At 42.2% G+C, this 27,240-nt stretch overlaps 1 protein-coding gene across 9 annotated transcripts in view; it reads right to left on the bottom strand.

Moving 5' to 3' along the window:
• arvcfb (ARVCF delta catenin family member b) overlaps positions 1-27,240 on the bottom strand; it is a 225,300-nt gene that overhangs the window by 56,582 nt on the left and 141,478 nt on the right. For 7 of the 9 annotated variants that reach the window (XM_053869585.1, XM_053869579.1, XM_053869580.1 and 4 more), the window contains 3 exons: positions 14,670-14,828; positions 14,226-14,246; positions 7,148-7,788 (listed from right to left, as the gene is read on the bottom strand). In XM_053869585.1, the coding sequence (XP_053725560.1) occupies positions 7,148-7,788; positions 14,226-14,246; positions 14,670-14,828 (821 nt within the window). The remainder of the gene's footprint in view (positions 1-7,147; positions 7,789-14,225; positions 14,247-14,669; positions 14,829-27,240) is intronic. The other 2 variants (XM_053869581.1, XM_053869583.1) reach the window with 1 other exon arrangement.

Below are 27,240 nucleotides of genomic sequence, written 5' to 3'. Positions count from 1 at the left end.
ACACAACAGAGGACTAGCATACACAAATGGGCAACGTTCTCGAAGAATGTCAGACAAACACCACTTGGGAAACCTAATATTGTGTCTGTAACATTACAGACTGCGTTCTGTCAGTTTTATTTTGGGGTAAAATGGTGAGATGGTGTGCGAGAAGGTGCCTAAAATGTCCAGTTATTTCCAACACTTGTCGTGAACGTTAACCTTTCACGGAATAGATATGACATCCTGTGTCCTCCTGGATACATTCATTGCTGGCCACAGTGTCTATAGTATATAAAATCTTGAAGGAGCAACTGAATGGTTGCATTAGCTTTGTAATAATTAGCAGAACATACTAATAATTTCAGGCTATATGATGACCACAGACACTACATGTTATTGGCATATGATTTTATTCAAGTTCTTGTTTGATTCTGGTTGAAGATAAAAGCCCTTTTCTCATCTTACCTGTGACACTTTCAAGTTTCAATGTTGTTAGCTTGTGGCTTGTAAGATCCACGTACAGTACTACAACTCTAATAAGACTAACACAATGGTAGTATTTGTCACAATTCATATTTACATTTTATATAAATATATATGTATATTTATTATATAGTTGAATTTTTCATATTTATATTTCAATTCATATTACTTCAACATCGGAACAAACCAGCCAAATGACTTGAGTCATCATTCTGAGATTGAAAACTATATGTATATTTGAGTTATCAGAATATTGAATATGTGTGTAAAAATTCAAAATGTCAAATGTTATCATAATAATAATAATAACAGATTAGAATACAACTAAATTTTTTTTTCAATAGTAATAATTATTTTTTCAATAGTTCAATATGAATTACACACGCGTTTATGCTAATTGTAATTTTTCCAAAAATATATTTTTAATTAAATATTTTTAAATTCACAGCCTTTCAAATTCAATGTAAAAACATTCCCTATGAGAGCCCCATTGGACACCATCAAAGTAGTTACCTACTACTAGGAGGTAACTACTTTTCACCTCACTGCTCACACTAGTGGCTGAGGACAACCACAGTTCACCTGTTGGTTACTGGATATCACATCCACTCTACATATGAGGTATAATGATTCAATATCAATATTTTCAAGTAAGATTTCTATAAAAACACAACTTTTTAATTCCGTCAAAATGAATGAACCAAAAAGTTGATACAAGCAGGTAAACCAAACAATCTGACAGCATCAGAAAGTCGGGTGAATAAAAGTTTGCTTTTCAACTCTCCGCCGACATCTTTTAACCGCGGATCAGCGGGAGGGGCTGTTAAGACCCCTGATTGCTGCTCATCACTCAGGCAACTTCAGCATGAAGACATGCAGCAACATGACAGACTGCATGGAAAACATATGGAAATTTGTGATTCTGTGGGCTGAGACTGCTGATTACTGACTACTCTAGGAGGCCATTATCCAGCATCAGATTGCTGGGGAATATTGAGGCTGACAAATCAGCAGAGGGAAACACAATAGTGTGCTGTACGCACGTCTTTAACAAGAGTCAATCTTTTGTGGCTATGACTTTCTCCTGCGTTATCTAGGACGCGCTCCTCACACAGATGAGAAGTACAGTTGACTCATTTAGATCCGGGCCGATGCCACGGGGCTTTTGGTGACGCGGGCGTCTGACTGATGGGAATGTCAGGATTTGCATTTAAATTGGCGCCATTGTGTGTAGAGGGAGGGGTGTATTCACAGGCTGTGAATGGGGTACTCTGACTCCAGACACGATGCTCCGCCTGATTACTGCGGATCACTTTCCTCACGTTAATCAAGCTGCGGAATTTCAGAGCCATCTGAGAGTGGGCGACTTTGTTTGTTCGCAGAAACAAAGACAAAAAAGAAAACGAGAAACAAGCAGACTGTACGAGGCGCAAACATGACCCTTCGTTACAACGCTGTGTTTTCATGATGCATCGTGGGATGCCTCAATCCCAAGATACGACTTCTGTTCACCTCAATTAAATCTTGCAGAGTGGCGGAAATTGTTACAATTTTGGATGTCTGGCTTTTGTTTGGGAAAAATATGGAATTAAATTCAGATGGATATGATTTTTTTGTGGCTTCAGATGAAATGCAATGTCTCATGAAAAGATGAATGCTATTCAAGGTTGTTTTGCTTGATAATTTAGAATGAATTTCCTCCTCTTTTACTGTCCTGGTTGATGAGAAGAATATTATTTTTAATGTTCAGAAGTATGCAATTTTCCGGGAAAAAATGGTCATTGCGACTAATGTAGGAGGATAGTGTGGCTTGTTACATGTATTTATATTCTTTAAAGATGCGTAATTCCTCTAAAAACTACACATAGTCAATATGAGGCTACACTGTTTCCCATGTAGCTAACCTTTGAAATACCAAAAGGAGAGAGCAAAATGAGTAGGGCGTGATGGGAGTCAGCAGTTACCCCAATAACATTTCCATTGTGTTGTTCGCAATCAGATACTTATTGGAAGTCTGTGAGCCCATTAAACCAATCTCAGAAACCACTTGCTGACAGCCGTCACATCCCTGTGGCGCTTCCACCTTCCAAAAATCTTTTCCCATACACTCACGGGAGTGAGTTGCTGGTTTAAAGACCAGCTAGATAGGAAAGAATGACTGCAAGGAACTCCACCAAAACAAATGCCATGACTACAGTTAGATACATAGATACATTACAGTTGATACATAGAGATAAAAACTACCGCCATAATTTTCTCTCCAGCGGTAGCCGTCGCCTTGATGGGATGGGCTTGATCAAGTGCTTGAAATCGTCAGCCCTGGATTGAGTATCGAACCAGCAGGTTGACTGTCACGTCACTGCTCATCAGAGTGCCATCATTTTGTCAACAGCTCCGATCAGCCTTGTGATGCAGCTCTTCCTCACGCTTCTCCACAGCAGGAGCGATGGACTCGATGCTTGGAGGGAGATGTTGACGGCGTGTCTGTTCATGAGCATTTCACTGTCCGCTCTATTCATTTAATGGGCCGACTATTGTTTCAGGAGAAGACAGGAGGGGAGGGAAAACAGCCGAGTTTAAGTGTTTATGTCCGGCTACTTATCTCCCCTCACACTGATTCCACACCAATTATCCACAGCAACCATGGTTGGATTCTTTTGGTGTATTTATCCAGCCCTTGTGAAGTCATGATGAAACTGACCGTGAAGAAATGTTTCATTAATCACTGTTTTTCACACTCTACTTCTCCTTTTATTCTCTAAACAATCTTATTCTCTCTATGGCTATGAATGTTCAATAATATTCAACACAATATTCTTCTGATTTTTCACCTTATTATTATAGATTTATATTTGCATGGTTCTCAACCAGAATAGGGTGGATTGGTCTGGTGAGGTGAGGAATGAGTTCCTGCCTCAAGTGGAGAAGTTTAAGTATCTTGGGGTCTTGTTCTCTAGTGAGGGGGTACAGGAGTTGGAGATTGCTCGGCGAATTGGCGCAGCAGGAGTGGTATTGCAGTCAATCTACCACACTGTTGTATGTAAAAGAGAGCTGAGCCAAAAGGCAAAGCTCTCTATTTACTGATCAGTCTTCTTCCCGACACTCCCCTATGGTCATGAGCTGTGGGTTATGACTGAAAGAACGATATCCAGGATACAAGCCGCTGGATTGAGTTTTCTCCGACGGGTGGCAGGTGCCTCCCTTAAAAATAGAGTGAGAAGTTGTGTCACTCGCGTAAGGCTTGGGGTAGAGGCATTGCTTCTCCCTATTGAAAGGAGTCAATTGAGGTGGTTCGGCAATCTCATGTGGACGCTCCCTGGACGCCTCCCTTTGGAGATGTTTCAGGGACGGCCAGTCGGGAGGAGACCAAGTGGACAACCCAGGACCAGATGGGGGGATTGTATCTCTTCACTGGCCTGTGAGCGTGACGGGTCGGAGCTGGTGGATGTTGCCCGGGGGAAGAGCATTTGGCACAACCTTCTGAAGCTGCTAGCCCTGTGTCCCGGCAACAGATAAGCGGATGAGGATGGATGATATTTCCATTGTCCATAAATAATGCGTCATTTTGCAGTTTATTTATTACTGCTTTTATTCACGACTACAAGAAGAGAAGGGACTCCAGGGACACTTATTTTGTTTTTTCAAATTGCTGTGACTGCAACTCCCAACAGTAAGGGGATAAAAACTGGTCCTCTTTTGAAATTCAATTCATATTTACTTTTATCATGACGGAAAAAGAGGAGGGGAGCTGGCTGTTGACGGATCACTTCTAAGGCTCAGAAGATACAAATGGATTTGAGAGGAAGTCAACATATCTCATTTAAAGGACTGACTGTGTGTGTGTCTGTGTGCATCTCTTGACTGTAGGAGGGAAGGTGGTCTCCCAAGGGGAGATGAGCCATTAGAGAAGGTTTTATCGGTGCCCCTGTAGTCAAAAGCGGCTATTTATCACACTGGAATGAGAACACACATGCATGCATGCATGCAGGAGCCTTCTCATGAACACACACACAGAGTTGGTGGACATTAGGAGATGATGTATTTCAGAGTGGAGAAGAAGTAGACATCGCTGTTCATTTATCACAAAATCTGTGGAGGAGTAAAAGGAATGACAATTCCTTGTCTCCATATAGACAAATCAAAATTTTAACGCAAAATTTCTTCTACCACTGACCTTGTCAAGGACAAATTTCTTATCCCATCTCGAGTCTAACAAGTTACAAATGAGAGATGCAGCCCCAATGTCAGGAAAGGCTCATGAGCCCATTCAGACATTAGGTTATATTTATCTGTCCCTGTCATCTTGGCACGGGAGCTGACAAATTCCATGTTCTAAAACATGGCAGCAATTTTATGAGTGACTGAGCAAAACATATTAGAGCTTCCTGCTAAGAATGACTTTTCTAAATCGCTGTGCAAAAGTCCAAGATTGAGACAGACATTCACAATTCCATATTTGCTAGACATGAAACTTAAAAGGTCTAAGCTCAAAATTGGCTACCTATAGTTAGAGTCATCCACTCCAGACAAGATTTTAGAATCTTTTTTTTACACCTGTAGCGTAGTGCAGATGACAATTACAACATTGTTTTATGTGTGTTTTTGTACATCAAATGAACATTTGAGACACATAAATTAACAGTAATAGGCTTGTAACTTTGTAACCATTGGGTTCAGTTTAACCATGTCTGACTAGTGGTTCAGGTCTTAAAGAGTGGGCGCCTTCACGCAACACACATGACTCTAAAATGTGCACAGTTGATTCCACATGTGAAGAAGACATTTTGTAAAATTAAGAGCATCACATTTCAAATTCAGCATAAGTAGATGACGTGAAGGGGAGCATGAAGGGGAGCCATGCTTCCGTTTTGGAATAGGAATCATGGCTAAGTATCTCAGGCCTGGACAACATCGGTGAGGGTTCTACTTTACCAGTCTACTGAACTTAAGTGCACGGTTAGCATACCAGGTCTAATGACTAACCATGCGAAATTGCAACATGCTAGAAAACATTTCTTTTTTGAATGAACGTTCAGTAACACACAGCAGATGGTGCAATATTTTGTGCTTGTGTGAGCTAGTCATGTTGTTAAGAAGATGTTCATAAGGGCGGGGATTGATGGAACTGTGGCGTCTGGGACGTAAAGATGGAGAATGTTTGTGCCAGAGTAATCACAATTGTTCAGAGCCTCATTAAAACATAATTTTGAGGGGCTCTCGCTCTTCCTCACATTTTCAGTACACGGATGGCCTGCTAGGTAAAAGCCTGCCTAGGGTTTTGTCGCAGCTTGTGTTTTCACGTTCCAACTCCTCTCAAGTTTCCGTTGACACAACTATTTAAGCACAAAGAGTTTAATTTCTGTTAAAACCCAGTTTGGAGCTCACAATAAAAAGGTAAACTGCAATTAAAATCATGCAATGCCAGTTCCGCAGTGGAATATTGGCACAACATTAGTTTTTGGAACAACACTAATCCCAGGGCAAGAGAACAGGAAAGCACGGTTTCGCAGAGAAATCCCATGATTGTGGGAAAGAACATGTATAATGTCTGACAGCTCAAAAGTAGTAATATGAAGTGGAATCAGCTTGTAATGAGTTAACTTGGACAATGAGCACTTTTAAATAGTGGAGCTGAGAGCATTTCATCAGTGTTGGAGGGTGTCGCGGAAATCATGTGGAGATATTCAACTATGTTGTGACACTAGAGGGGCAGGCTCCAAATTGCCTGTCACAACAAACGCCTTTGATTTGGCAGATGGGGAGCGACTGGTTTTCAGTTATTTTGGTGTGTGACGGGCTCTCGCATGTGACAGAGGGAAGTCACAGAGAGTGGAGATAATCTGCGACTTAAAATACTTATTTATGAGCTGGTTCTATTTCCATGTCAAAACTTGGCTACAGAAATCGCACCAGGTGAAAATAAAATATGTGAACTTTCATGTGAAAACAACCTTTACTTGAAAAATGCTGTGTATGAACCAATTTGTCATACAACAAGACCCAAAAAACAACTTTTGAGTTAGCAATACTCAACGCACTGATGACTACAACGATAATCATCTAATTCTATCGTGAAGAGATTTTATCTTGAAATCTTCGAGAATAGAAAACTGTCAAGTGATTTCTATGGAGTTGTAACAAAACATGTCAAACACTGTGCGCTACTCTGAGACTGTGTGACAGAATCTCACCATTGTGTGTTTCAATAACATCTTAACTCCAAGTTGTGGCCACAACAATTGAATCCCCACAACACTATGTAGCCATCAAAACACCTTTAGGAGCCCGAAAATTATGCAGCATATCTGGAGCTTACAGAGCCGAAAAGCCCTTTTGAATAGCCTTGGATCATATTTGGGTGGGCTCCCCTCAGGCCGGCAAAGAAAAGGGGGTATTATGGAACAAGAGTCAATTTAGGATCTCATTGTTGGAGGCTCACCGGCTTTGTTCAGCAAGGTAGCACCGGGTTGCAGTCTTGGGGGCAAAGATCACACAAGCAAGCAAGTTTCTTTGTAAGTTGTATAAAGAGTTTTTATCCGAAACACAACTTGTAATTTTTATAACCTCATAGTTAGTCAACAGTAATAAATACAAGTTGCCATCCTTGTCTGTCATTGTGGCAACGAAACATCACATAAATGCTGCTTTAACACAAGAAATACGATTTAGTATTCACACTTACCGGACTCGTGGTCCATCACGAAGAGGTTCCCGGTGAGTTCGACCCCGGTTGGCGGCCTGCAGCGTACGTCGGCTAGCGGTTGAGTAGTCAGGCTCAAGTTCGTACGGCTCCTCCTCTTCAGCGCCCACGCTACGTCGATCATCCTCCAGACCGTATGGTTCTGCCTGGAAGCGCTCCGGCTGTGAGCGGTTTAGATCCACAGTGCTGCTGCCCATTGGCACCTGGGGCTGGGCCATGTGGCCGTAGTCGTCCTTACGTATCGGCAGTGTGTAGCTGTTCTCAGGCCTGTAGCTGTTTGGCATGTACGGGTAGCGCGGTGGCCGGAAGTTGACACCTCGTGACAGGCTTCCATAATTATCCGTTAAATCGGTGTAGCCATCGTGCAGGCCGTAGTGGCGCATGTACTGGCTTTCTGGTGAGTCAACGTAGGAGTCGTTGTAGGAGTTGTTGTAGCCACGGGTCAGAGTGGACGTGGCTTGTGGTGTGATGAATCTATCGCTTCCATTCTTCATGTAGCGCCGGTCAATGGAGTCAGTGTAGCTCCCGAGCGGAGACGTTCCCTCCGGCAGAGGTAGGCCATCAGGACCGAGTGGCAATTGTCGGACCGTCCGCGTGGTGACAGTCTTCACCATCTTTGTGACCTGAGAGTAAACAGTGACAAACATTAACAACTGTTTACTGTCATGTGGCGTGCTTATCTTCATGTTGGGGAAAAGCATGCTGTCCTCTAAATCGAACCCCTTGGTTCCACCGTAAAGAGTTGCGTTGCAGATATGTTTTTGCTGTTCTTAGACACAGCCCTAATGCCCTCACCCGATGCACTGCATCAAGTGTTCCACTGATGCCCCTTTCCAGAAGCACGACAAAGGACCTTTGCGGTGGAACCTGGGGGGTAAGCTTCCTCAAACACCAGGATTATTACTGTTAAATATTTCTCTCCAAACATGCTTCTTGTCATGTTATTACACTCCGTCATTGGCTGAGTTAGAACTGATAGGTTTGATGTCAAACAAATGTTTCCAACATTAAGGTTGTTCAGTGTTAAAACCAAAACTCAATGCAAGTTAAAAATAATGTCCGGGCTTATATTGAGCGCAAAAGCTAGCAAAATGTTGATAACAAAGCTGCTCCATTTACAATGACTGCCTCAATCATCCCAGCCCTCTGTGAGTCCCGCTCCAAAACATTGAATGTATTGTATCTCTGGCACCGAAGCTGACAGCTTGACAAACAAGCAGAACTCAAAATATCAATTTCTCCTGGCAAACTGTTTGTGAAGCACCCTAACAAAAGGATTACAGACAACATCCGCAACCACCCCGACTCAAAACCAATTTGCTGCCCACTGAATTCCGCTGTGGCCGATAATTGTCTTTTGTCCACGGCCATGCATTCATTTTCAAAATTAATGAGGTTGATCCAAATGAATTGTCATCTGCCGAGAAGATGCCGTGATGTGATTCGTTGGGTGCCTGACAAGGTGTTGCGAGGAGGATTCATTCTTGACGGGAAGAATTTAAAACAATCCGTTGCAGTTCATCATCAGCATCTGTTCATTAGTCTGGTGTGCTGACCTGAGATTTGAATTTAGGAAAGCTTGACGATACAAACCGCACCTGGTTAGTTCAACGCGGCACTCATTAGTGAAGGGAAGACAAACTCCAGTGGCCTTGTTTTTCTCCAACTATTTTTGAGCTTCCACTTGATTTGCATATGCAGAACGTTAATTTTGCTTATTTTTGGTGTCACCCAACCTTGTTCTCATGAAAGTTTCCAACAGCTAATTCATTTCTTTTACAGCTGCTTCACACCTCAAACATTGTTTGGAGGGATTAAAGGCCACCATTTTCATGAATCACATAAACAATGTGGTCAAGGCGATGATGACACAGCCATGGCGGTGGTAGGTACTGTCGACAGCAATGACCGTTATGGAAAAACATTCCACCGCCATCCATGTTTCTCAATCCGTATACAAGCCTTTTTCCCTAACGTGCCAAGGCTGCTAAAGGAATTATCGCACCGGTTTCACAGACTCTTTGAAGCAAGCTCAAGTTCACAAGGCGATAAACCCAAACAGGAGGGGGACGCAGGGACACAGAGTGAAGCGTCCAGATAGCAGAAGCAGACATAATAATGTTTTCTGCACATGGAGATAAATGGTAGAGTGAAAGAGTGATTTGAAGTCTGGAAAAGTTTCTCTTGACAATCATCTCTGAAGGTAGTTGGGCTATATTTAACCAACTGTAAAAATGTTGGGAAAGGCAGCAGGCGTCACACCGGCCACTTTACAGCTCTCTAAGTGGTTTCACAACCTCTGTGGCATTTCCCTATATTGAGCGCTCACATGGACACGGTGCCTGAGGTTAGCATAACAAAGTGAGGTAGCCATTCCGGCTTTTGTGAGCCATTTGGTTTGGCTGTTCATTCGTAGTCTTGCAAGCATCTGCAACACCATATCGTTAGTCATCGGTAAATCCAAGAGGCTTAGTAGAGGGATCGTTCATTTCTTTTGTTAAAGATCCAGGGGGAAGAGAAAACCACACAAGGTTTGGACTCTTTTACTGGCTCGGTCTCAGCTGCAGTCAGGACGGGAGTGGGGGTTCTGGTGACAGGTCTGGACTCCACGATCATCAAGCTGTCTGACACCTTTACAGGGTGGTAGGTCCGGGTTACTGTTTTGACCACTTTGGTCACCTAAAGATGGAGGAAAGTGTAAAGCCTTAATTCATTTGAGAGTACAACTCTATTGTGCATTCAAGACGCCCTTTGGTTTCCAATTCAAATCTCAAGCAAGAGGTTTGCTTTCAAAACTGTTTTTCACGCGGCATCCATTCAAAGTGAAGGGCTCAATGAAGGGCATACTTTCTTGAAGAGGTTAATGACAAGCCGGTGTTGAAACAAGGGTGACTCCCTGTTGTTTACGTGGTGCTGAATGAGCTTTTATTTGTTTGTGTGGTCTGCCTCAACACTCATTAGCTCATAACCAAGGGAAAGCGAGAGGAATGACTGTTTTTATTGTCGCAGCAGTGGACTTCTAACAACTGAACTGTTTTATCTACCAACAGGGACAGACCTGGACCGCAGCCAGAGAGAAACATGGAGATGACAGGACGACAGTAGATGCCATCTGATTGAGGTTGTGCATGTGCACAGGCTCTTTTTTCCACATTATACATGAGCAACATCAATGAAGTAACACCCATCTACAACTGTGCTGCATGTGATCCAGTTAATCGGAATCCACAGAGAGACCTTGTCATATAAATGAATCATAAAGGAGAAACTTGTTTGGGAAGTGGAATGCCAAAACCTGTCAGTCTCAAGGTCCATCCACCCACGTAGTCATTATAAAATTTTGGACAGTGTATTGTTTCACAAAATATGCATGTAGAAACAAGTCCAGAGTCATTCTTTTTTCTTTGAATGAAAACTGCCCTCATCAAAGATGGAGTCTCTTCTGGGGCCTCAATCTTCTAAAACCCTGAAGCGAAGTCCAAGTGTAACTCAGTACATTTGTTCTCAATTATTTAACACTAGCTTTTCTTTTGATTTGTTTTTCTGGACACTCTCTTTGGCCAAATAACTTTGAGTAGCACCGGTAACATTATGTTGTACAAAGCAGGGGTTTCATTTGAGGAAGAGCTTTTGGTGGAGCAACACTTGCTGAATCTAGCAAGCATTTTGGACCTTGGTATCTTTTGTTTATATATTTAAGAGTGAAACCAAAGCGTGTTCAAATGTGAGATCTCCATGTTGTAAGACATCATCAAGTCCATCTTCTTGTCAAGTTTGGTCAAGTCTCCGTGTCAAGTCAAGTAACAGTCTGGTCGAGCCCCATCTCATCAAGTCATTGTCTCGCTTTACCCAGGCAAGTCAAGACACATCAAGTCAAGTTAGAGCCGAGTCCGTCTCATGTGGTCACCATCAAGTCATTGGTTCCATCAAGCGTCAATGCCAAATCAAGTAAAAGTCTGGTTGAGTCCCATCTATTCCAGAGATGTCATCGTCTTGTCTTGCCCCGTCAAGTCACAAGTAACAGACGGGTCCAGCTTCATTTGCCACCCTCCAGTCAAGTCCTGTCACGTCTCGTCTAGCCATCGTCTTGTCATCATCTTGTCAAGTCATCATCTCGTCAAGTCAAGGTCAAATCTTTTCTATGTCATGTTGTGTTCTCATCTTGTCCATTTAGGGGCCCCTTTAAAACAGATGTGTTTCCCAGGTTCTTACCAACAAACATTTCCTCGACAAAATGTCACCTTGAAATGAAATGTCACCATGCCTAGCTCCAAACGATGCTAAGGGGAGATGATTCTGGTCTGAGCCTCTCCATGATGACAGATCTCCTTCCCCTGTAAACTTATTTTAGCTGCTGTGATCTTGTTTCGGTCAAACATTGAAATCTCATATGCCTTTTAGCTCAGCTCCTCCTGCTCAGTCCTCCACCTGGGGCAAGACTACTGCTGCGATGCTCTACTCTGCACCTGATTTTAGAGGTTAGCATACCTCAATTAAATCCCAGTCATGAACCCCTTATGGCGCATAAATACTTTGGTTCTGACCTCAGGAGGGAGCTCACTACAAAATACTTAATGAGGAACCCGGCCCATCTGTCTTTCAACTTGCTTAACTAGACAGCGTGAACATAACATGGCAAGCCCCGAAAAGATTTTCATGAAAAGATGCCTCATGGTTGAACAGACAGCTGCAGGATAATCATCAAGGGAAGGCAGTGAGTTAGCATTAAATCGTATGGCAATTGTTCTGCTTTGAACTTCAGTTCAAAGAACAGATAAGGACATAAATATAAATGTGAGTTGCTGCAACTTAATGAGAACCAAAAAGAGGAGAGGGCGAGGAAAACAATGATTAAAGCAGCCATGAGAGTGCAGAGGAAGGCGGGAGAAGCAGGGAAGACAAGTGGAAGGGCTTTGCTTTTGTGATAACTCTCAGCTGGTCTGGAGCGACATGCCTTCCAGAAGTTCACCCCTGAATATTAATCTGCTTTTCCTCTCAAAGTGACTTCCAGAAAACATCCAGGCCTCACGGGGCAGCCATATTTCTTTAAAGCACCCATTCCCCTTCAACGTTTGTGACCGGTGTTACTGTTCAGCGTGTGAATCCAAAATGTGTGTGTACAATTGTGTGTGGCTTCTGACAGCAAACACTCCGGAGGACGTCAGGCCATAGAGGGATTAGAGCAATCTTCTTAATTACAGTTCCACTGTCTCCAGAGTGGGATCACCAGTCGGTGCTCGTCTCTTCTCCACACGCCTCAAGCAGCATCTCTTCTTCCCAAACACAGTCTCTTAACATGTTAAACTTTCATGGACCCCAAATACTTTGTTTATTGGGGGTAAACACGCCACAATGCAAAAGAATTGATATATTCAGACGCGTGCTGGAGGGAGCTCAACTGTTGAATAAATAATTCTTCAAAAAATGATGTGCACTTTCAAGAGTCAGCCGCATTTGGGATAGACGCCGACTCACATCTCTATTATGGTCCTGGAGGGCATGAACCCCCACTCTGCACTGCAAACTTGTTCCACAATCTGAAAATGTTTCAGTTGTGTGCGCTGTGTTTCGGACTTCACATGATTAACCTGGCATCGCTCTAAAATATTTAGCTCCATATTCATTATTTAATCATTGGAATTGTTTAATGAATTTTAATTGGAGCCTCAAATGAGGGAAAAAAACAACTGAATACAGGCTGAAAAATGCACTCAATCTTCTGGGGTGTAGCCCAGTTTTGATCTAAAATTGTACATTTTTTCATTTCATTTAAATCTATGAGAAAACATAAGCAGGGTACACACATAAGGATTTACTGAAGCCTGGATATTTTTTTATCCGTCAGACAGCCCACAAATGAAGATAAGAAATCTGGCCTTCATTTATAATTATGACGGAACAAAACATCACAACAAACAAAATTTCATGGCAGATATCTTAATATACAGGTAGGTACGATGCCATACGACAATGGGATTCGTGAAAACCACGTTTAAAAAACAAACATTCTGATACATAAGGAGAAAGTCACTGGCGGCTTCAGCTGTCCATCAACGGCAAGCAGGAAATTATGTTGGCTGGGTGGTCTGAGCAGTACAATGAAGGGCAGGCGCTGACTTTTGTCATGCAAGACGAATGGGAGAATTTAGCAATAATAATATTGTCAATGTTCATATCCCGACATATAGACACAATAACGAAATATCGCTTTAAGGTGCTTTAAGGTGTTTCCATTATTTTGTCCAACCCCTGTACAACACGCACCACAGAAGTAGATGATGGTGGCCTTAACTGAAAAATCTGACCGATGAGGGTGAGATTTACATTTTTATTATCATCAAACTGAATGTCATACCATCCCCCATTGCTTCCTTGTTTCTCAGTCAACTGGCTACTTGATTGGCCACATGTAAGAGTTCAAGTCATACACATGAAGATTTCTGTTCATAAATATTGAACAAGTTTAAGATTTATGATTGTGGGTCCGAGTCGATTATCAGGACAAATTTGTTCTAAACACACCCCACATCATTAGACTGTCGTACAAGAAAATCCTTTAAGCGACAGGATAATGAGGCGTTTGCTATCCGTGGTCGGAAAGAATCGAAATCGGGACAAAACACTGCTATGTGTGCACTCTACTTTTGATCCCAACTTTCTACAAAAACTTAAGCTGCAGTTTGACTAAACCAGAGTGGCCATTGTTGATGGATCTGTACGTGGCTAGTTATAATTCAGCAGGGCACGCCAACCTCCTCGAACCTCTCCATCAACATAACCATCTCCCCGATCCGAACAGTCAATCAAGAATGATTAGAAAAAAGTGCTGATGGCTACTGCAATTACTGCGTCACGTGAGCGTGAATTTACGGGGACAGGGACAGACAGAACAGAGAGTCTATTCCGAGGAGGTGGAAGCAGAAAGCGGTGAGCTGAGACTAGTTAAGAGGCTGCACAAATTATTGGGCTTGGAACGATGGTGCTGCGCTTTGCTGCCGACGTGGGCAAGATGGTGGCACATGGTGGGAAACAGCCAAAGTGGGTATGAAGAGCAACTCACCTTGACGTTAGTTGACACATCCTTACAGAGAAACAACAGAACACAGTAGAGGACGAGTCAATTTAAAGAGCTTTGGTAAATGCACACAACGAGTAGAATACGAAGGGAGTTGACTTATCATAACACAATAGAGGAATGGGAGATGTCAGCTCCATGGGCTGCTGGATTATGGGATTAATGGTTCTTATAGACAAAAGTCTGTTGGATGTTTGAAAGCATCATAATTCACACTTAATATTTAGATAATAGAACATTACTCACTCATGGGCAATTTTTTAAACATTCACTATTGTAGAATTACCCTTAGGGTTCATAAACTGTGGCTATTGCATCTGCAAACCAGCAGCACCCCTTCATTTACTGACCGTTATTGAAATCACATTTCACAGCACTGACTTTGCTGCTAATACTGGCATAAATAAATATGAAATTGCTTGCTCTCACCTTGGTTTCTGTACGCCGTGTTGTCCCGTCATCCGAGGTCACCACCGAGACGTGGGAGGTGGGGGTTCCGGGGTCCTCCTCGATCGTGACCGTCTCCTCCACCACCTCCTGTGGGTCCTGCATCATGGCCAAGGATGTGGCGTTGCTGGGGCTCTGCTCCTGCAAGGACAAGAGACATGCACCAAATCTTAGTCACTAAGCCCAGCAAGTTTCACCAGATATACTGAGAGACAAGCATTTAATTTGTACCGACAAACATTAGTATTCAGTGGAAACAGCAGCTGGGAAAATGGATGGTATTAAACTTAATGTCAGTTTTAATTTTCAACTCTCTGGAATCAGCGAGGACGAAGTGCAAAACACATTATATGAATGACAGTAAACGCCTGAAGACATCCTGAGAGAAGAACGCCGTTTTAATCATGGAATAGGTAAACACCATAGATGCTGAGTGAAAATCCTTTAAGACTTTTGTTCTCTATGAATATTGAACAGGCCTCTTAGAGGATTATGGTTATTACAGAGAACCACAGATGAGTATAAAATCAAAGTCAGAGTAGATATGGCAGGTGAGTTGAAAATGAAAACAGAAGAGTTTTTCTTTTTCTTTAAGTCAACAAAACCATTGGTAAATGACTTGGTATTTGTGTTTGAACAAGGGAAAGGGGTCATTCAGGGAGCACATATCCATCCATCATATCATACTGCATGTGATTCACAAACTGAAAAGGTTGCAAGATGCTGGCAAGCCAAATAAAGTGCACAGTTTGAAGTGATCTCACCTCTCTCACCTGGATGAATCGCCCCAAAAACTGACACAAAACTGACAAAAAAAGCGGGGGTGACCTTTTCTAATCTTCCCACATTCACCTGAAACTACCTCTCTGTCCCATGCATTACCGTTCATTGCTTAAGTTTGAAGTGAAGTTTGAAGTGATGAAACATGAGGCATGACACCAGAATAAACATACTCAACCTACCAAACCTGTCATGTGTTTGTGGTACCTAATAACCTCATCTGAGCCAAAAATCACAAATAAATACAGTTAAAATAAGTGAAACAATAGTTTGTACTCACAGGCTTCTACAGTTCGCGAGGAAACAATTTGAGGACAACATATCCATGACCACTGTAAACCCACAGACACTGCGGTGCTTATTGAGCATCCAAGAAGTAAAAGTATCTAGTTTCTTCACTTTGTTTCAGTCTGACAGTTCATTATTTATTTTGCCCTGATATTACAGTCAAACACTACAAAGGCTCAAACTTCACAACTCCTCTCTGCTCTCGAGACTTCAAATGAAGTTAGAGCTTCTTTCAAGGCGCGAAAAAGCCTGGAGGACTGAACTTTAATTCATATTTCATCGGTCAGCCGAGGAGTTGGCGAAAGAAAGAGTCTCTGGTTGAAAGCAAGTGCAGAGTCTTGACGGTGCTCTAATGTCAGTGAGGGAGAACAAAAATTGTTTTTCCGTTGAATTTCCTGCTAGAGCTGAGCAAGATGAAGTCTGGAGACCAACGGTGTGTGTGTGTGTGTGAAGGGTGTGACAAGTTCAGATGATGGAGACAGGAAGGAGAGTATTTGAGGGGGTGACTGAAAACCAAAACTGCATTGATCGATCAATAAGCAACACCCACAGAGTGAAGGCAGGAGGAAGACTTGAGGAAAGGTTGCTTTCACAGTCCTACACAAAACCACAGATAAAATATTTAGGAACGATTAGTAAAATATTTCCACACTTTTCTAATTTTTTCTTAAAAAATACATTACCCTTTCTGCCAAAAATTGATTGACTGAGTGTGTGACTTCAAAATATTTGCTAAAATGATTTTTATTTGTAAATGTTCTTCCATTACTCGGCCCAGTGAAGAGGAACTCATAATAAGTGCTACCTCTAAGTGCATGGTGAGACCAGACTTTTGTTTCATGTGGTAACACACAGTCATCTGTACTCAAGCTCTGGAAGCCTCACCTTACTTTTTCACAGCTCAATAGATAAAAGGGATATTTTCTGAGTTACTTCTGACAGCTCTGACTGCCCATTCACAAGATGTTGCTGAGCCAGGCTGATACCCATAAAGGCTTCAGAAAACTACAGTCATTGCAGACATCATTAAGGCTGCACAATTTTAGTCATGATGGCTGTTTTGGCTGAGATGGCTAAACTACACTGATCAATGCCGACGTCTGCATGTACTGGGCTTCAGACCAAGGATTCCAGTTAGATGTCGTTTCAATGAGCAGTGACTGGGAGACAACAACCATCCTGGCAAATGAGAGCAGCAAACACATCTCGACTTGTGTTGCTACATGTTATCAGCCAGGTTCATGCTAGCATTTCTCACTTTAAATCCTAAATTGTCAACTTACTTTTCTTGATTAGAAATTATGTTTGCACTCAGACACAATTTCCCTTGGGATTTATAAAGTTTTTCTGATTCTGAGAGCTGCTCACACATGCTTTTTTTCAAAAGCAAAGCAATAAAATCAAAGACGCTTTCTGTAACATCATGAATAAAAGTGATGTATAGACTCTGTCTACACATTTGATGGCATCGTGTCGAAGCAGTCACTTTAACTCATTAAATAAGAAGCCACTAAAAAAGAGTGAACAGCAATGGTTGAAAAACAACCTTCCACTACTTGGGCTCAGCCTTGAAAGTAAACGTAGTGCAGTTTAAAAACAAGTATTTAGAATCTAAGTCCTTTGTATTAACTCCAACTTCTAGCTTAATGACATGTGAAACTAAGCTGATAGTCTCAGACTGGATGGCTGAGAGCGTGAGGAATGATGGCAGACCTAACCGCTGATTGTGTTTTCGACTGTTTGAAGAAGCATGATGCTCACGGACAAAGATTTTGGGCTGTTTTTCTTCACATCTTTCCAACCCTCGCCAAGTAAATAGTCCTGAATTGATTGTGCGACTTCTCTCAGGCTTCAAAGCGTCCATTGATTTTTTTGGACTCATCTTGCTAAGAAGTTTCATGAATCTCTCTGAAGTTGTTTTGATCCAACAGGATAAAAGGTATTTGTATTTGGTTGAAAATGCCTAATTCATGCCTCAGCCAGCAGTTTAGGAGGCAATGATCAATTAAGCAGAAATCGGTCCTCACACTTGCTGAAGGATTCCAGGAGGCTGTTAATGACTGAAACGGTTTTCAATTAGAACCAACACAGCGCTAAAGCTAAACATCAATGTCGACAACTTAACTCTTTGTTTAACTGTCTCTACTGAGAGAGGGCTTTTAAAGGTCTGAATCAATGTCTGCTTCTTAACTATAGCACCATTTGAGGGGGTAATAAACGCAGGTGGATGAGTCAACACCAAAGACACATTAAGATTCAAATGCATGCCCTAACTCTGGATCTGGTGATCTATACAATACTGAATTGACATCAAACACAACTAGTGTAGCTGTTTCCACTTCTATTGGATACATTTGATCACGTCATCTTCAAAAAGATACAATTTTCCTGAAGGTGTAGTGGCTCTCATTTAAACTTTATATGTAGCGGAAATCCTGGTGTATTTCTCTATCACTATCGCAACCGACAGATGACAGCCCCCAAAGTAAACAAAAATATAAGCATAGAGGTATACACTGTATTCATAAATATCTGCCACTGGTGTCAACAACAACAAAGGGTTACGTCGAAAATATATCGCCTGCACCCGAAGGCAGGAGACGGTGCACTCAAAGGGAGGACATCAAAACAGAATATGTAACGTAAACAGCACCACGCAGCACTTGTTTGAAGCACACTGGAGCTCAGCAAAACTTCGGACGGCGAGAAACGGCGTCCTCTCGAGACTCGCTGACAAACTGATCCGTGCTTAATGTGGTGTTTTTACTTCACTTTCCTCAAACGCACTCTCATCTCAACACCACGTTAGAAAGCGGAACATCCCAGCTCCTAAATTATTGATTAAAAGTCGCGTGAGTGTGTATTAGCACTATCCCGAGGGAGCACGTTCAAAGGGTCTACACTTTAGTCAAGGGCAGGAGAAGTAGAGGCCGCAGAACTAATGGTGGATCATGAAGAGAAGATGGACTGAGAAGAGAGAGGTTTTCATCTTGTCTTGAGGAATTCCTGAGTATTCCCCACTCAGCTATCAGGGGAAATCTTGCAGAACTACATTGGCTGTCATAAATACGTGCTGTCAGCACTTGTGAAAAAAGAGTGTCAAGAGCTGAATACCTTTTTGTGAAACAGAGCGGTATTGAAAAGGAAACATAACTGGACGTGAATCAATCTTGCTCAGCCAAGATCCCAACTCAAAGTATGTTTGGAAAGAGCTTTGGCAGATAATTCACTTCTGCTGAGCCATTAGGAGAAGAGAAGTCGAGGCGACAGACTGACATTTGGCTTTCAGGACGCTTGACCCAGAGGCTGCTAATTAAATCTCACCTGTCTGATACGATGCTTAGATTCTGCCTTAAGATAATTCCCTAAATGGAATCTGGATAAGACGTTTGCAGCACAGGTCAATCACTCTTTCTTTATGTTGAAGTCTAGCAAGCCAAAAATGACCGTCTTCTCTGCATCAAATCAGACCACTGCCTAAAGAACAACATCCCAGAGCAAGCTCCAGTAGACTTTATTTCCTTTCAATAGATCACTCAGAGACATATGGCTGTTTAAAAGTGACTAATCTCCACTATAATGGATTGTGGTGGCCAGAGAAGAGGTGGGCGAGCGGGAGAGAAACAAAGACGGCAGATAAAGTGATACAGGGGTGTCAATTAGCAGCAGCCTCCTATCTGCCATCAATCCACACTCATTCATCATCCCAGTTCAATAAGCTGCGCTCCCCGTCGTCTGACAGCAAGAGAACAGTCGATTAAGGGGAAAAGGAGAGGTGTCCTGCCGAAAAACACTTTCTCACCCAAAGGAAAAAAGATTAAAAAAAACGATAGCTTCAAAACTTTGAACTCATCAAGTTCATTTTTGTGTAGTATTGCATCTAAATGATTCTGTGTTCGAAACATAAACATCATGTCACCTGCCGATGTCAGCAAACAGACCATTAGACCAAAACTCCTGAGGAAGTGACTCGTCAACAAAATGAATCATCCGAATCATCATGATCAAAAAGCTTCTATCCAGATAACAAGCTGAATTTTATTATATTAATATATTTAACTATGTTATTTTGGTTGATGTTCCATTTATTTATATTGAAGAATTTCAGCGCATGTGATTGTTTTTTCTGGGTGCACCTGTGTACCTACTGCATGTAATCTTAATCTTAATCTCAACCCCAGACAGGTGGACAAAGAAGAGGAGCATTTCCTCTATATTTATTGAAGAATGAAGGAATGATTAGACAAACAAATTGTTGGGCTACTAGAAAAGAAACATGGACAAGTGTAGTCTTAGAAAAATGAAGGAAAGTTGAAATGAATGGTTGAATGAATGGCCATCTCAGCCAAATGGTTCCTTCCTTCCTTAGAGGATAGAGTTGGTGGGAGGCAAGGAGAGGGGTTTGGAGGGAAAAGAAAGAAAGAAAGAACTGGACTTGAGCGTGACATGCAGGCGGAACAGTTTCAAAAAATCATGGGAGAGATACTGATGTGAATAGTTCCATTACTTGCAGATGTACATTGACATACCACACTGACCTAGAATAAGAGAGTATAGTCTGAACGCAACAGGAGGAAGTCTGTCTTGCTTTCAGGTTGAGACAACAGAACCTGTCAGATCACCACCTGGCGAGGATTCAGAGTGGCTTTCCTTTCTCGATGGGCACACACACACACACACCATGTTTAGTCTTAACCCCTGTGCAGTGACTAACAGGATTTCGCTGCGGCGACATGCCAGCAATCATTACATGGCTCTTACACAATTAATCCTCGAGCAAAGATCGCCTAGCTCACCTTGGGTCCCACCTCCTATCATCCTCCTCCTACCACCTGCCTTCTCTATAGATGAAATCAGAAGAGAAAGAGTGAGGGAGATTGTGGGTGCGAGTAAACGGCAGCCAAAGGGAAACATATTATTCTTTGTCGGGTAACAGGAAGCAGACAAGAGGAGGAACTGACAATGACACGCATTGAGCCAAACGGAAGGAAAATAACTGAACAGGCATTTTGTCTGCAGAAATTTAAAGTGGTATATTGTAAGAGATGTTGGTTCTGGGAGTGAAATACATGATTGTACGTGCATACTTGTCAGCATAGACGGGTCAAGCTGTGAAGTGTCAACGTCAACCAGGCTCACGAGACGCCGGTAGGAATCCAGACTGGAAGTTGGCAAGCAACAAATCCCACATGGACAAGTATAAAAAATTAAAAGTAGGAATGCTTCAAGCATAAAAAGAAAATGTATTTTCTAATCTTTATGAGGCAGCTACACAGTCCACTGTTGGCACGATAATTTCCTTTACTTTACCTTTAATTTACCTTTACCTTCTTATTTTCTCACAATGGTAACCGTGCCTTTACTAAGTGACAGAAATATCCCAGACATAGTTGGCGCAAAGAACCTGAAGTTTTAAGGCTAATGATTCGAAGTTGAAAGCAAATGGAGCTTTAAGTATCATCAATATTTGCTCTTACCAAAAATTTGATCTGTGGGGTCTGAAGACTCCTTGGAGTCAACTTCTGTATTTGCACAATGTGCACAGAGAGAAAGACCAACAAATAACTGCAGGGAAGTGAGCCAGAGCTCTACTGATGCAGCTGGAAGTGATGGGACCATCATCTCACCCTCTCCCGTGACTGATCTCAAGCCAAATGAATGTCTTCTTGGTCTCTCATCTCTTTCACACATGGCCTCCTGCTTTCACTCATCAGTCTGGATCCCTGTACTGAGCCTCCTTCCAACAAGAAGCGAGGACAAGGACCAATTGGGTTCCCAAAAGAAAGTCCACCTCTGAATAAAAAAAAAAAAAGCTATGAATGATCACTTGGAGAACGAGTATTATGGCCACATTCATCTCACTATGAGTGACAGATGGAAACTCAAATATGACGCCATCTTTAATCTCTGGAAAATTCCAATTCAAATCGTCAGAAAGATTTTGGAATCGATTTCTTTCATGCTGCTAATTATCTCTCTCTTGTGGACTCGTATACACATCGGTACCATATTTAGACTGCAGTGATTCATCACTACGACAAGACTTTTTGATCTCCTGCATAATTTGACTCAGCACGATATGACTCCAGACCCAAATTTTGCCACCAAGTCTCTCAACTTGGAAAACATAATTGATTTTTTGTTTCATTTGTCGGTGGTGAAGTGTTTAAAGTGCTGCCAGTGAATGTACAAAACCTTTCTATGTAATACATACTTTTTGGCAAAGGATTACTTTCTCGGCCATAAATAAGAAGTAGTATGGGAAATATACAGAATATTTGGCTGTTTGGAGGTGTGACAGAGTGGTTGCAGCAAAAACAACAACATTTTCAGGGCCTTGAAAGACTTGATCTGAAACTGAATGACAACAATATTTTTACCGAAGAACTTGAGTCTTAGCCAAAAATGCACAGCACTTTGCAGCATTTTGTCCGAAAGTCGGCATCAGTTTAGAGGCAAAATTGGGAACAGATGCGACAAAGAACTCATCAAAGGAAGAAAAGAAACTAATAACCCTGATGGAGAACTTCATGGTCGAGTTTAGATTGTTTAGACAGCCAATACAGCCGAAGAAGAAAAATGAGTGAATAATTCCATGTAGTGGGGGAGATTAGCGGAAGCATGTGGGGTGGAGAAGACTTCGCCATGACAGCGAATGTCGGGATTCCCGGTGGGTGGATTGCTAGGAGTACTCCGCCCCTGGATCACTGTCAGCATGACTTTGTCGACGGGGCTGGTGGTTAAAAGTGACGGTTGTACGGCTGTGATTGGGTGGGAGGCACAGGCATGTGGAAGATTTGCCAGGAGCTAAGTTCATCTGAGGTGTCCTGGAGATTTAGAGAGTTGGAGAGGGGACATATGTTCCTCTTCCTGTCGGCTACCAACGCAACAGTTATTCTCCAGTGACGCCTTTTCTTCAAGAATTGCCTTCATGTGAAGCCGCGGGGTCTCACATTTACCAAGGACCCCCACCTCACACACACACACCCAAACACCCACCCTACTTCATTTCTGTCTCTCTGGGGTGAAGAACACAAACGCCGTGGGCGCTTATCATAGAATGTTCCACTATTAACAGGCTGCTCTCTGTTTCAGGAAAGACAAAATGTCATCCAGGGGGACCAGCTAGTGGCGGTATTTTCATCAAATTGTCAGGATGTCGTTATGTTAACGAAGCATTCGGCAGAACAAGCCAAGAATTCATAAAAGTTTGAGCTCCCAAACAGGCCAGATGAACTGGTCCGTCAAAATTTCCGCCTTACTTCCCGGCTGCATAAATGCCTGCTCTCTCTAGGGGAGGCATAATTGAGGTGAGATCGAAACTTGTGACTGCTCTCGCTCCACTGAGTTCTCCAGTTAGAACATTTTGAAGCAAATTAAACTACCCCTCATTCTGACAGGAAAGCCCCATAGCTCTTTAGGTGCTCCAAAGCACGTCCGCCGTTACCAGAAGCTAGCTCTTTAGAACTAACTCTGCTCACACCTTACACAACCAAAGTGCTCCATCACAATAAAGTCGAATATCAGCGCAGTCAAAGGTGATTAAGCCCCACAAAGGTTTTTTTTACGACTATGTGCCAAACAGCCAGTGGAGCATTGATCTCATACCGTCAGCACGGTTGCAGGGTTTGAGCTGCCGACACCATCCTAATTGAGAATTCTCCACCAATTGATGACTCATCACCAGGAGAATGTTTGGGTAATCCTAACTATGAAAATATATTAGCACTTCAACCAGACAAATCAACTTTAACAGATGTTGCGTCACCATTGTGTAGCTTGCTCCCAAAGCCTCTCAATACTTTCTGGCTCAGTCAGGCGTCTGACATCTACCTACACTGTATTAATCAAGTTATAACTATTCCAGTGCCGCACTTTCAAAGCTGTAGCTCAGTCTTTGATAGTGTTGCAGTCGCGACTTATATTATCTAGAGACCATGTGAAGACCAAGAGGGGAGGGGGCGAGACCAAATACCAGATCAAACACTGTACAGAACACATTAGCCTATTTGCCATTGTACATGCAGATGAACACCAAAGAACACGTCCAGAAAGAAATCCCTTCGAAGTAAACTCATTTCCAACCAGTCTTTAAAGATGAAAGATTGGTTAACAAATGGATGACTTAGATGTTTAATGCCGGACCTGCATGGTGGAAGTAATTATTTACTACATCAAAGTTGCATCTATTTTTCACCTATTTTTTTTCATTCATATTTTTCAAAAACAAGAGACTTCATTCGTCAGGAATTGGACACAACCCTCAGTGCAGCGTGGCCAAGGCGAGTCCGAGTCTAAATGCAATTGTTTCCCAGACAAGACCAAGACCTATCTCGAGCAGGATGCCCAACGGTGTGAGATACTACCATTTTCGACTATGTGCAAGAATCCAACTGTTGTGAAGAGCAGAAGGATGCCATGGTCTTACTCTTGCACGTGTTGGCTGTAGTCACCATAGGTATCAAAATTGACAGATTTTGAAACGTTTTCAAAGATACAACTAAAACGCAACTTTCGAAAACAACGACATCATTGTCACGCCTCTCCAACATCAGCCTCCAACACAACAACAACACTGCTGGTTTCACGTGGACGCAAATTTTTCCTGAACAACTATGTGTCTGTGGAGTCTTTCGAAAATAGGGACAACATTGGAATCGAAAAGATGCCTTTCAGACAAAGCCGAGGAGGGGAAAAAGGCGAACCTCAGATGAACCAGCACAAGGGACCATAGCAAAACCTCATTCCTGAAAACACACTTATCTGTGCTGCCATCTTTCAATTTTAATTGCTTTGAATTTAAAAACTATGACCTTTGGGGATTATTTCTTGATCGGATTTTCATTTTTTGATCATTATTTCAAATGTCAAACCGTGACAACAAGGAGGAAAAAAACATCCATCCACGAGACCATTTTCCCTCCCCATTAAGATCTTCCCGATAATGGTCATCCTCTCCACGCACACAGGATCCTTCAGCGTCGCCAGTCATTTTGCTCTGGACGGTTCAAACAGAGTACACAGACATCATGCCCGCATGCTTACTCCAAAATAAAGACAGGTCTAACTCCATTTCAGTTGCACAAGAAAAAAATCAATACAATGTTGGCTTCATATCAGCAATGAAACCAAGTGAGAGGAGAGAAGAGCAATGTCAAGATATAATTCCACCGACTCTGGAGGAGGCGAGCTTGCTGATATTGGATGTGAGTTCAACTCTGTGTTGATTTGCTCCAAGATTTTAAATCGGAAAATAATTGAGCTGTAAAAATGTGGCAAGCCGATTATAAGCTAATAGAAACAAGCTCATTTGATTTCCCTCTGAACAGCAAGTCAGTGACTGAAGGCTGTTATCAACAGCCAATACACTTCTACCATCTCTAGGATTTCAAAAATATTACGAAAAGTAATTCATGATATATCTTCTATTGTCGTCAGGTGCAACACTTTCTTACTCCCAAGGCATCAAATAGCAACTTCTCACATGGACTATCACGTCAAATGTTGTCAGCCTCCTGCATTGTATATTGATACAATAATAGACTTTCACCTGACCCACATGTTCCACCCTTTGCGTTATAGCCTAACAGCTTTGGCGGCGCATCAGGCTAAAGCTGGGGCTACGGTCACCACGGTCGTCATGGCGACTTCTGACAGATTAGTGAAGCTCCTGTTTGTGTGTTCTCCACTGTCTGAACCTGATAAATTATGTTTATCTAGTGCACAATAACGTTTGACTGTTGTGTTATTATTATCTGTGGCTAGCACTAGTGCTGTTTGAGCTAGCTGTGATTAGCTTGTTACTCAATGAATGTCGCATGTTGGCCACATGTTATTAGCCATTATAACATGTGGCTAATACCATGTGGCAAGATGTATTTGGCCACAGGTAGCTTTGGTCAAATACATCTGTCAGGATCAAGTGCCAATAAAATATGTATTGGGTTATTTATTTTGCATTTATTTGTCCTACAGTAATTGAAAACTTGGTTTTCTTGTGTATAATTATTATTATAATCATTATTCATAGTACATTCATTCATTGATCGAGTGTGTGGTTCTGTCTCTCATGTAAATAAAAATGTATCTATGCTATTTTCTTCTTTTTATCCCATTGGTATCAAGTGTCAAATATTTTCCTGAGAATCAATATTGTCAATTTTAGTAGGCGTCTACATAGGACAGTAATACAGATTGATGGTCACCCTGTATTGCTGTGTGTAGGTGAGCTTGAACAAGAGGGCTGTTTTTTAATCTAATTTTAAAATTCTCTTCATGAATATTTAATAGGAAAATACTCTGCCATTTTTTTCTCAAAATTGGCAAAGCTAGCACTTCAAGCCAATGCCAGGGTACAAAAATAAATGCATCTTTGAAGCTGAGGTTTAATCACCATGAAGTGTGTTTTTTTCCCCAAACGTTTGCAGAGCAAATTTAAAATATCTGCAGTTTCAATGATCAGGAGAGCACTTTGGTGGGTACATATTTTGAAGGCAGCACAAAGCCTCTTGGCTGGATTCAAACCGAAGACGAAATTGCAGCTTTGGAAAGCCGAGCTTCAGGATAGATTGGTGCGCTAGATTTGCAGTTGAGTAGGCGGAGTCTGACTGTGTCTTCCCTATGCTTTGAAGAGCTCCCTAAGGTATTGGAGAAGAAACGGCGCCTATTTCTTCCACTCAGACCTTAATACATAACTAATTATATTTGTGCGCGATGCACTATTCATGCTTTGAGTCTGTGTTGTGTAGCTCTGCAGGTGGTTTGGAGAAAGAGGAGGATGCAGATAAAATATGGATAATCTCCTCTCAATGTCTGGCTAATCTCCACTCTGCTGCCGCGGCTGTTTTCACTGTAGTTTCCCTCCCACAGCCTACCAGCTGACGGCCGAGCATCTGGCTGCTAAGTCCAGCCTGTAATCAACCAAAAAAAAACCACACACTTCTCTTTGCATTTTGCCTGTGATGATATTCACCCCCTGCTGCATTAACCACTGCTGCGGCGACGCAGGAAATGCTGGAGTTTAGCAGTTTTAGCTATACTGTAAACAGGATCTCCATCCAAAATAGCTCTTAGCAGGAGGAAGAGTGACGGCAGCCCTCAGAGTCAGTCCCACTGAGACATGGGTCGGGCTGATTTAGCTCATTCGCATCCTTTGAAGCAACTTCAAAGGGCGGTTCAGTCTGTTTTCCAACTCATTCATGCTAACGCTAAAAAGATCAGCCTAGTGAAGGAGGAGCTTTTAAAATGGAGACCATTATGAATGTTTGTTTGGTGTCAAACCCAAGGCTAGTGGGCCAAAAATTCACTCTCGTATTGGTAGCAGCGTCCAGCCTTCCGCATCCCTGATTAAGATTCAATGACCCTGGACACACTCTCACAGGCAGCGCTAATGCTACAACCCGGCATCAATTAGGGACCATCAACAAATTCTAGTGTTAGTGAAATCCTCCATAAGGCAATGAAAAGCAACCATTTTAGGAGAGAG

Source organism: Synchiropus splendidus, chromosome 7, assembly GCF_027744825.2.
Source record: "Synchiropus splendidus isolate RoL2022-P1 chromosome 7, RoL_Sspl_1.0, whole genome shotgun sequence".
Lineage (NCBI taxonomy): Eukaryota > Metazoa > Chordata > Actinopteri > Syngnathiformes > Callionymidae > Synchiropus > Synchiropus splendidus.
This window is presented reverse-complemented; position numbering and strand designations above follow the sequence as displayed.